Genomic DNA, 12,100 nt, shown 5'->3' with positions numbered 1-12,100 from the left:
CCTGAGGTCTATAGGAAATCGGGCATCCTGGACTGGATAAACTTGGAAAGACAGTCTGTTCCTCGCAATACACTAGACTACCTTTTATGGTGCCCCCCAAAGATAGACCCCCAATTATGGCTCCTACCCTTTCTCATTGTTTCACTTTATGGGACTCTCTTAGGAACCATACCGGGCTGGTTTCCCTCTTAAAATCACTAGCCCATATCTTTTGAAACCCCCCCTGGACTTGATATCCAATCTTTTAAATGGTGGTTGGATAAAGGGCTTTATAGAATTGGTCACTTCTTTCTTTCCGGCCGGGCCAATATCTGAATCTTACTGCATAAAGAAGCTTGACATGCCTAACACAGATAACTTCAGATTCACACAAATTTCTCATTTTCTACACAAACTCTGTAACCCTCGACCTCAACCTCCAAGTATCACTCCATATGAAGGCTGGTGTGGCCGGGACAGGGAGCGGAGGGGAGGAATCTCGGTCATATACAACTCGTTTTCCTCAGACTAATCCAAAACTCTATATATGTTAGCATGGGAAACAGATTTATCTTTCTAATGGTCTCCTGAGGAATGGCACAGAGCAGTGGCCAGAGCTACTAAGGGCATGTTAAATGTGACATTAGCTGAGGCAAATCTAAAAGTCCTGATGCCTTGGTACCTTGTTCCATCCAGACTAGCAAAAATGTATCCTTCTAATCCAGTCTGCTTCAGAAGTTGCGACCTTGTGGGGGACATGCTCCATACATGGTGGAGTTGCCCCAAGTTAAGCTTTTGGAACAAAACCTTTAACATGCTCCGTAAAGTCACAGGCATTCCAATCATTATGTCTCCACAAACGGCTCTACTTAACGCTCCGGTTGGCCCTGCTCCTAAAAACACCCAAAGGCTAATCCATTTTATGTTAACGGTTGTTAAATTAACCATTGCCAGCTCATGGAAAAAAATACATATGTGTCATTCACTGGAGCTAAGAGAGAGATATATTGGATCATGGCACAATAAATGATGGTAAGTAAGCTTGACAATACCTCAGACAAATTTGAAGCGATCTGGGAACCTTGGGCTATCTTTATGAAAATTCCAATCTCAGGTTGAGTACTTGCTCCCTTTCCCCCAACAAAACTTATTCCACCCTGGTCTCTACCATAATTCTATCTTTTGTCTCATTCGTTAATCTCCACTCTAAGTAATTCCCTTTTTCTTTTCCACCCTTACCTCTTTCTCGTCTTTCTCTGCTATCTCCTCTCTACCTCCCCCTTCTCGCCCTCTCCCGAAAACTAGACATAACAACGCATAATACCAAAATGTCATTCGGGATTGGTCTTTCACCTTTTCCGATTCTTTTACCTTTTCTCACACATAACTGTAAGAGGATGACAATATTTTTGGTAACCAATGTTATTCGTTTTAACGTTCTTGAACTTAGCTTAGTTTACTAGTTTTTTTTTTTTTTCGCTCTCACCTATTCAGGAGTGTGAATGGATAACCAGTCTACACTATTTAGACGCATTGTGTTCCCATTTGCGGCGTCTGATGGTGATAGTTGGTTCTCAATTTCATTCAACAAATTCACTCCATATATGGCCTGATGGCCAAGTCTATGCTTCAAAACAAATGCCATTATTGTCTGTTTTGTTTATCGTTTGTTGTCTACAACTACATACAGTTCACAATTGTTATTGTTTTCATGTATGTTATTACATTTCCTTTGTCAAAATCGGATCAATAAAAATCTATTGAAAGTAATATTTCATGTCTTCTTTGCCCAATGTTTAAGTTCAGTTACAAAGCAGATCTATGAAACTTAGTAACACATTCAGAAAGAAAGCCACATTTTTTTAAGGAACAACAAAATTATGTAATACTGGGTTTAATTACTGTATGTGTACCAAAATTATACACATCTATAGAATAAGCATCCCATGCTGGAAATTTATTGGTCAGTCCTTTCAATGTACTTGTATTTCTTATCATTTTTTCATATTATTGTTTTTACATTTCTTGTGCCACAGTGAAAAAAATGCAGCATTATATGTCCTTTTTTTTTTTTTGTACACACTTGCTTCTCTGGGAAACCAAGTTGACAAGATGGTTATGAAATGGTTGCAAGGTATTAAATAACTCTCTTTTAACATGCTTCCAAGTTAATGTTAAAGACAGAAGAATATTTTTTTTCCTTCTTGTATTTAAAATATATATATATTGGCTGTGCCTGTTTTTTAATCTTGAAATAAACTGAGATTAATGCAGAACACACAAAACTGATATTACATTTGTTAGAATAAACTAGGAATTTAATTAGATAAATAGTGTTTGTGTATGTACAGTATTAACTAGCCAAAGGAAGCCATGACATAATTCCGTTTAAATCTCATTACTGCAAGACCTATTCACTAAAGAGTTCAACATCTTTTGGAAAGAAACACATCTGATCTCTGCAGAAGCCAAAAACTAATTAACCTGCATAGAAAAAAGTCACATATTGAACCGATCAAGAGGCAAAAACTTTAGCAAGACTGTTGTACGGCACAGTTCTGCATTGCAGCAGTAGACTGACAAAGACACTATCTGGATAAAGTTTGCAAATTAGGCTCATGGTTGTGTGGGTTTCCTTACAATGGATTGCTACCAAAATTTAAAAAGAACATTCTGATAATTGCTTTATGAGCAGTCTGGCCCCAGTGTTTTGCTGACGTTTGTGTGACGGTGGTATTTACCAGGGCAAGGCTCAATGTCAACCTTTTTTAACCGGGGTGCCTTGAGGATTCTTCAGGGGTGCCTTGGCAAAATGAAAAAAAAAAATGCCCAAAAATTGTATACAAGCTGGCAAGTGGATAAAGCCTGCCTTTTTAGTTACATTAAGTCAAAAGATTTCCTTGTGCAACATTACAACCTTCTAACTGTCCATAATTTTTAAAGGGTGCCTCGAGACTGTCCATGATTTGTAAAGGGTGACTCGGGATTGCCCATTATTTTTAAAGGGTGCCTTGACCGGAAAAAAAAAAAGGGTTGAGAAACACTGGTCAATGTGACTAGATCTATGTATGAAATATACAAACACTTAATGCATAAACAGCATCCAAATAATGAAATGCACATTTCCATATGCATATGGCACAAATGAGCCCTAAGAACTCCAGGTATAATTGTTTTTTAATGTGTTTATACTGCTTATTAAGAAAACTGTGCTTTTAATGGTGTCAACAAATCACTGCTATAAGGTGTCTGGAATATATCACACTAAATGTATTTGACCTCCCATAACCTACATCTTTCACTATTGGTACTTTTTCAAATGTTGTAAGCAAAATAATTTCCAGCTCAACTCCTACATATTCTGTCTGTTATCTGATGGTTCTGCAATTTATTCTGAAAACAACAAGGTTTTCAAGACAGATTGTTCTGTATTTTTTATATACCTTACAAAACTGTGAAAGACAATACATCTCATTATACTTCTATTTTTTCCATACACTTGACCCCAAGATTTCCTATCCGTTCCCAATTGACCTTCACTGTTTACTAACGGCATACTCTTCTTTCAATCATTTTCATAATTCAACAAGTAAGCAGTTATAATGTGTCCCTAATACTGACATAAAGCTTAGGAAGAACAAATAAAGCTATTATATAACACCAATATATAAATTCATAACAATTAGCCAATGTGTTGATACAGGGCCATCTTACCAAATGGGCATGCTGGGCAGTTGCCCGGGGGCCCCACTTGCCCAGGGGGCCCCACCTGCCCATAGACCCAGCCAAGCAGTAGTCCCAATTCCTGTGTGCAGACCACTTGGGCCATGGAGGGGAAGCCCACAACTGCAGGAATGCCTGTCTGCCTCTACGGGAACAGGCACACACAGGACAGTCGAGTCTGACTCCCGCCTGTGTGTCTGTTCACCGGACCCAGCCGCCAAACTTGGAAGCTGTCATTAGCCTGGCACTGCTGTACCAATAAATATCACCTTATCGATAATTTGCATTTTTATTCTCGTGGGTGACTGTGTAGGCAGGGCCCCAATGCACTGCATTGCCTGAGGCTCTTTAATGCTCTTAAGATGGCACTGTGTTGATACTATAGAACTGAAGTCACAACCTTTTTAATTTTGGATAGTGTAGGAGAAGGTTGTAACACCTGCCAGCGTGTTTTGCCATCTGTGTCCTATTTGAGAGATATCCCTTCCTTTCCCCGTCCCACAGGCACAATAGGAATTGGCTTGAGGGAAAATCCTCTCTGAGTTGTCATCAGAACTAGCACCTCCATTTAAAGATTCGCACTCTAGTCCTGCTGTGGTGACAACTGAAAATATGTGATTTTCTTTCACTCTCAGTGTTAAAGATCACAGATGTTCTAATCTCTTTCCACTCAAACTAATAATAAAAAAAGTTTTGGCTGCATTTGCACTTTAACATGCGTTAAAACCTCCGTCAGGATTTTATTGCCGGGGTTGAAATTTAGGTGCCACACCACTAGGTGGTCCAGATACACCTTTATTCCATTAAAAGAGAAGTATGTTTTTTTTTTTTTTGTTACGAATCATACACCTGCCGCCTCTAACACTGAGAACCAAACTATCTAACACCGCAGATCGCTCAGTTCTCAGAGCTCCCTGAGCAGAGAGGCGATGACTGTCAGTCAGCAGGTCTCTGCTCTGCCCCCCGCCCCCCCCACGCTCACTGTGGAGGGGGTGGGAGCGGCTGGCTCAGACTCTCAGCGGCCCACTGAGAAGCTTAACCGGGTGCCACTCCAGGCATGTGGGCGGATCCCGATTCCATTGTCGTGATCTTGCCCGAGTCTGAACTGGCTCTGTGACGTCAGCAGACAATGGACTTCAGCCCGCTGTCTGCTGAAATTGGGTCACAGGAGTGCAGAACGAACTGCACTCCTGTGATCCATAGAAGTACAGCCAAACCTCTCCTTAAAAGAATTTCTTGATCTGTACTCCTGACTTTTAATGGAATAAAGGTGTCTCTGGACCTCTTAGCAGTTGTGTGCCACTTAAATGTCAATGATTCTTACATTACACTACAAGCCAAGAAAACTGTGGAGATCCTCTGGGGTGTAGACGCTGCCAGGAACCAGACCATTTCCACCAACATTAAGATAGCAATAACAGTAAAACAAACCTACAGGTCCAGCGCTATCTTTCCACTTTCCTCAACTACAGGATTTTAGTGTTGGCTATGTGTCAACTGTTAAGAGTCTGTATTTGGTAACCATAACCTCTTGAACCAGAAAGTGAAGTAAATTCCCTAATTTTGAATAGTTTGCCCTTATTCACCTGGGTGTACTACAGCATATATCCGTGCGAGGGCCGTGTTTACCTTCATGGGGTAGCATAGGTGTTCCATGTATCTTGTGGAGTCAGTCCTATTCATGCCAATTAGGACACAGTGGCTGCATAGACACAGTTGCTGCTCCCAATTTGACATGCATGTAGGTGAAGGTGCATGTCTGCACATGGGTGTCAAATTGGGAGCAGCAGCCTAGTCCATGTAGCTGCTGTGTCCAAATTGACATGAATGGGACTGTCTGCAGGGGATGAACAAAACACCTATATGTCCCAGTCAAGATAAATACAGCCCTTGCACAGCTGTATGCTGTAGTATGCCCCTGTGAATGAGGGCTTACTGAACAGGATTAGAGGTAAAATCTTCCAATGGGGACACTAGATCTTATGACTGCTTTTTTTTTTTAGAGAATTTTACTTACCTTGAGAGATCTCTTTTCACTTCTTATTGTGTTCCCAGTAGCACACTGACAGCCAAAAAAAAATCTTGACGTGTTTTAACAATGCAACGCCTCTATTTAAAACCGAAATAACAGGTTTGGCTTTAGATATTCTTTAACCTCTTGGCACCGGCTGCATGCAAATATGTGGCCTCTCAGTGGGTGGGCCTTGGTGCTGAGCAGCCGCATATTTGCATAAATGCAGCTTTGCCAAGAGCGCGCACACTCCCGGCACAGTTACCGGTGGCTAACGGAAAGCTCCTGATCCCTGCTTGCAATCGGGAGCTTTCCAATCATGTGACCACCGTGACAGCCAATCACAGCAGTCGCATGATATTAAGCGCCGCCTCCCTGCATCCTTAACCCCTAAAGGACCAGGAGGCACTAGCTCCAAGGGGTTAAAGCCAAATTTCATGTTTATGGTAACACTAATATTATCCATATGATGCATCAATAGTTGTTTTTACATATGTGACCTCTTTATGGCTGCATATATTCCTAATTGTTGCCCAATACCCCAATAAAAATATTGTTGATTACCAGCGGGAACCCTTAACAAGTGGAATGATGTGTCTGTGCAAAAAAAAAACGTCCTTTCTAGCCAAAGTTAGTCAAGTATATGAACTGTAGAAAATTCCACTACAGCAGGACAAGTAAGGGTTATTACTGTCATTAGATGAACTCTTGAGGCAATACATTATACTTAGCAATTCAGCCAAATTAACTCTTCCCAAGATATTGGTTTACAAGTTTTCTTTTTTTACCTCCCTGGGACTGGCAGATTTACTGCAAAAAAAAGTAATTTCAATACAAGAAAGATTAAATACGGGATGATTAGTCGAAGCTGCTGTTGTGCTTTTTCTTATGTTTTAAAGAAAATGAAATGTGAAAGTTTCTGGATTCCTCATACAGGGAATGAAACATGCAAAGACATTTATCATGAATAAGGGTAATTTAGAACTAGGAAAAACAGGGATAGCCCAGCAGCATGTAAAGACAGTTTAATGCATTGTTTTTTCTTCATATGAAAGATATGTGGTGACTGATAATTTAACCAACATTCAGAAATGAGGCAGCTCTCAGGAATGTAAATGGAAGGAAGTTTACTGTTCCAGGTGTCTATGACAGGAGGGAGGATAAGTTAGTTTTCATACCTCTTCACCCTTTGGTATTTTCTTTACTGAATGGAGTTGCAGGCACGTTTCTTCAAACACTATCACACAGTTTGGATCACAACTGTGGTTTAAAAGGGACATGCTGTTATAGAAAACACAAAGGAAAAATTAGTATTAAAAAAATAATAAATAAATTTGTTTTGATATGTATAGTATTTATTGGTTGCCATTGCTGACCTCCTTCTGAAAATGGTAATTAGAGATGTATAGAACTGTTCGCCGGCGAACAGTTCCCGGCGAACTTAGCATGTTCGCGTTCGCCGCTGCCGGCGAACATATGCGATGTTCGGTCCGCCCCCCATAAGACATCATTGAGGCAAACTTTGACCCTGAACTTTACAGTCAGCAGACACATTTCCAGCCAATCAGCATACCTCCCTCCCACACCCTCCCACCTCCTATAAATAAGCAAGGGCAGCATCCATCTTAGATCATTCTGAAGCAGTGTGTGTAGTGAGAGTAGGGAGAGAGCTGCTGCTGCTGCTGCTGTTAAGCTAGGGACAGTTAGTCAGTGTTCCTGGTCTTGCAGTGTTCTTGGTCCACTACTGCTGTAATATCAGCACCCCAAAAAGCCCTTCTAAGGGCTGGTATTTGTGTTTTTTTTTTTTTTTATATATATATATATATATATACCTAGCATCCCCAAAAGCCCTTTTAAGGGCTGGTAATTGAGTTGTTTCTTCTTATATATATATATATATATATATCTATATCTATATCTATATCTATCTAGTGTCCCCAAAAGCCCTTTTAAGGGCTGGTAATTGAGGATTTTTTTTATTTATATATATACATATATATATATATATATATAGTGTCCCCAAAAGCCCTTTTAAGGGCTGGTAAGGTAATAGAGTTTTTTCCTTATATATATATCTATATATATCTATTGTACACTGCAGTTGCCTGCCCGCTGTGTGTGAGAGGCCACAGACCCACCACAGACTGTACTGTGTGCACACCACACTCATTTCGGGTGGCACAGGCACAGTACCTTGCATTTTAAAAAATATTTTTTTTTCCTCTGTCATAATTGCAGTGAGTGCTGTGTCAGGTCCACAGAGTGCACTGTACCCACTGCAGTGCACTGCCCACCACTGATATATATACGGTGGCACAGCATCTTGTTGCAATAAATTGAAAAAAAAAAATATTTTTTATTATTGCAGTTGCCTGGGCTGCCAGTTACTGTCAGGTCCACAGAGTGTACTGTGCCCACTGCAGTGCCACTGTGTGCCCACCCACCACTGATATATAAGGTGGCACAGCAGCTTGCAAAGTAAAAAATATATATATATTTTTTAATTGCAGTTGCCTGGGTGCCAGTGACTGCTGTCAGGTCCACAGAGAGTGTACTGTGCCACTGCCCACCCACCACTGATATATAAGGTGGCACAGCAGCTTGCAAAGTAAAAAAAAATATATATTTTTTTAAATTGCAGTTGCCTGGGTGCCAGTGACTGCTGTCAGGTCCACAGAGAGTGTACTGTGCCACTGCCCACCCACCACTGATATATAAAGTGGCACAGCAGCTTGCAAAGTAAAAAAATATATATATATTTTTTAAATTGCAGTTGCCTGGGTGCCAGTGACTGCTGTCAGGTCCACAGAGAGTGTACTGTGCCACTGCCCACCCACCACTGATATATATGCCTGCAAGAGAAAAAGCCAGCCGCAGAGAAGCCGTATTCCTGAAAATATAAGAAAAATGCTGTTTTTTAGGGGTTCTGGACATGCTACAGAGCTGAAACTTGACAGGTACACTTTTTAGACCCCCCCAGACACTGAATACAAAAAATGACATGCCTGCCTAAAAAAATGCCCGCTAAATGCCTGCAAGAAAAAAAGCCAGCCGCAGAGAAGCCGTATTCCTGAAAATATAAGAAAAATGCTGTTTTTTAGGGGTTCTGGACATGCTACAGAGCTGAAACTTGACAGGTACACTTTTTAAACCCCCCAGACACTAAATACAAAAAATTACATGCCTGCCTAAAAAAATGCCCGATAAATGCCTGCAAGAGAAAAAGCCAGCCGCAGAGAAGCCGTATTCCTGAAAATATAAGAAAAATGCTGTTTTTTAGGGGTTCTGGACATGCTACAGAGCTGAAACTTGACAGGTACACTTTTTAGACCCCCCAGACACTAAATACAAAAAATTACATGCCTGCCTAAAAAAATGCCCGATAAATGCCTGCAAGAGAAAAAGCCAGCCGCAGAGAAGCCGTATTCCTGAAAATATAAGAAAAATGCTGTTTTTTAGGGGTTCTGGACATGCTACAGAGCTGAAACTTGACAGGTACACTTTTTAGACCCCCCAGACACTAAATACAAAAAATGACATGCCTGCCTAAAAAAATGCCCGATAAATGCCTGCAAGAGAAAAAGCCAGCCGCAGAGAAGCCGTATTCCTGAAAATATAAGAAAAATGCTGTTTTTTAGGGGTTCTGGACATGCTACAGAGCTGAAACTTGACAGGTACACTTTTTAGACCCCCCAGACACTAAATACAAAAAATTACATGCCTGCCTAAAAAAATGCCCGCTAAATGCCTGCAAGAGAAAAAGCCAGCCGCAGAGAAGCCATATTCCTGAAAATATAAGAAAAATGCTGTTTTTTAGGGGTTCTGGACATGCTACAGAGCTGAAACTTGACAGGTACACTTTTTAGACCCCCCAGACACTAAATACAAAAAATGACATGCCTGCCTAAAAAAATGCCCGATAAATGTCTGCAAGAGAAAAAGCCAGCCGCAGAGAAGCCATATTCCTGAAAATATAAGACAAATGCTGTTTTTTAGGGGTTCTGGACATGCTACAGAGCTGAAACTTCACAGGTACACTTTTTATACCCCCCAGACACTAAATACAAAAAATGACATGCCTGCCTAAAAAAATGCCCGCTAAATGCCTGCAAGAGAAAAAGCCAGCCGCAGAGAAGCCGTATTCCTGAAAATATAAGAAAAATGCTGTTTTTTAGGGGTTCTGGACATGCTACAGAGCTGAAACTTGACAGGTACACTTTTTAGACCCCCCAGACACTAAATACAAAAAATGACATGCCTGCCTAAAAAAATGCCCGATAAATGCCTGCAAGAGAAAAAGCCAGCCGCAGAGAAACCATATTCCTGAAAATATAAGACAAATGCTGTTTTTTAGGGGTTCTGGACATGCTACAGAGCTGAAACTTGACAGGTACACTTTTTAGACCCCCCAGACACTAAATACAAAAAATTACATGCCTGCCTAAAAAAATGCCCGCTAAATGCCTGCAAGAGAAAAAGCCAGCCGCAGAGAAGCCGTATTCCTGAAAATATAAGAAAAATGCTGTTTTTTAGGGGTTCTGGACATGCTACAGAGCTGAAACTTGACAGGTACACTTTTTAGACCCCCCAGACACTAAATACAAAAAATGACATGCCTGCCTAAAAAAATGCCCGATAAATGCCTGCAAGAGAAAAAGCCAGCCACAGAGAAGCCATATTCCTGAAAATATAAGACAAATGCTGTTTTTTAGGGGTTCTGGACATGCTACAGAGCTGAAACTTCACAGGTACACTTTTTAGACCCCCCAGACACTAAATACAAAAAATGACATGCCTGCCTAAAAAAATGCCCGCTAAATGCCTGCAAGAGAAAAAGCCAGCCGCAGAGAAGCCGTATTCCTGAAAATATAAGAAAAATGCTGTTTTTTAGGGGTTCTGGACATGCTACAGAGCTGAAACTTGACAGGTACACTTTTTAGACCCCCCAGACACTAAATACAAAAAATGACATGCCTGCCTAAAAAAATGCCCGATAAATGCCTGCAAGAGAAAAAGCCAGCCGCAGAGAAGCCATATTCCTGAAAATATAAGACAAATGCTGTTTTTTAGGGGTTCTGGACATGCTACAGAGCTGAAACTTCACAGGTACACTTTTTAGACCCCCCAGATGCTAAATCCAAAGAAATTTTTTATTTTTATTTTTTTTTAATTTTTCCAATAATTGGCTCTCTATCAAAAAATTATAATTTTTAAGAACTTTTTTTTGCGTGATCCCTCTCCGGCATGCCACAGTCCAGGTGTTAGTCCCCTTGAAACAACTTTTCCATCACTATTGTGGCCAGAAAGAGTCCCTGTGTGTTTTAAAATTCGCCTGCCTATTGAAGTCTATGGTGGTTCGCCCGGTTCGCCGGTTCGCGAACATTTGCCGATGTTCGCGTTCGCCGTTCGCAAACGGCGAATTTTAGGTTCGCGACATCACTAATGGTAATTACCTGGATGCCATCTAAACATGCTAGCTGGGATCTCCCCTACGTGCTTAGTGTAGTCAAAACCTACAGGAAAGGCTATTTTAAGTCAATGGGAATGGCAAAATCAGCAGGTATTTACTGTACACAGGAGATTACCTTAAAAAATTCAACTCATATATGTACAGTATTGTAAGAGATAAGGGGACAGTAGTTCCCCATTTTTATCATTTAGGTTAAGCAGCCTGTGATGCCAGACCTACATAGCCTCCAATTACTGTAGCAGTCTATTCTGGTATTTCGTTTTTGCAGAAACTACAAGATACAACATTCATGAAAAAGTACAACATTTGGAGGCTATATCACTGTTTCACTTTTCCAAATTTAATCAGGAATGAATCTTTGTCTCTATGTGTGGGACAAATGCATGCTGGCAAAAAAGAACAGCAAAACTCTAGTGATTTTGTTTAATAGACAAGTATCAGATACACATCAAAACATCATGTTTTTTTAAATATGGAAGGCTGCAAATTAGGAAGAGACAAAGGAATAGGAAAAGAGGAGTGTTAAGGATAAGGAGAGAAAGAAAGGCTAATTGGGAAAGGCCTGGCCTGGTTTGCAACACACTGGCCAAAAAACGTAAAATATTTTCTCCCAAATTTCTCCGAACCAAGAAACAGGAAAACACATACACGTAGACTGAGACTTACAAATCCTGGGATTGCAAGAGGCCCACTTTCTGCTTTCCATCATTTAACAGGCTACATTACAGTTTTTTTTTTTTTTGATTTTTTTTTTTAATACACGGGCTTTATTCTGAGCAGCAATTTAAAAAAATATCTAAACCAGTCATTTTAACCTATAGGCTTAGTGCAGATACAAGAAACTCACTCTGCCCCTTCAGATTTGTAAATACTTTACAATCATCTAAAAACATATTAAATCATTTAAAAGGCATGCG

The 12,100-nt window shown here is 40.4% G+C and overlaps 1 protein-coding gene across 1 annotated transcript in view; it reads right to left on the bottom strand.

The window, feature by feature from the left end:
* The window catches only part of SMYD3 (SET and MYND domain containing 3), a 915,592-nt gene that overhangs the window by 321,053 nt on the left and 582,439 nt on the right, over nucleotides 1–12,100 (bottom strand). The window contains exon 8 of the mRNA XM_082249576.1: nucleotides 6,892–6,994. Coding sequence (XP_082105702.1) covers nucleotides 6,892–6,994 — 103 coding nt within the window. The remainder of the gene's footprint in view (nucleotides 1–6,891; nucleotides 6,995–12,100) is intronic.

Source organism: Pelophylax lessonae (genome assembly GCF_965119305.1).
Source record: "Pelophylax lessonae genome assembly, chromosome: 3".
NCBI classification, from domain to species: domain Eukaryota; kingdom Metazoa; phylum Chordata; class Amphibia; order Anura; family Ranidae; genus Pelophylax; species Pelophylax lessonae.
Note: the sequence above shows the minus strand (reverse complement) of the source record. Positions and strands in the feature narration are given on the sequence as shown.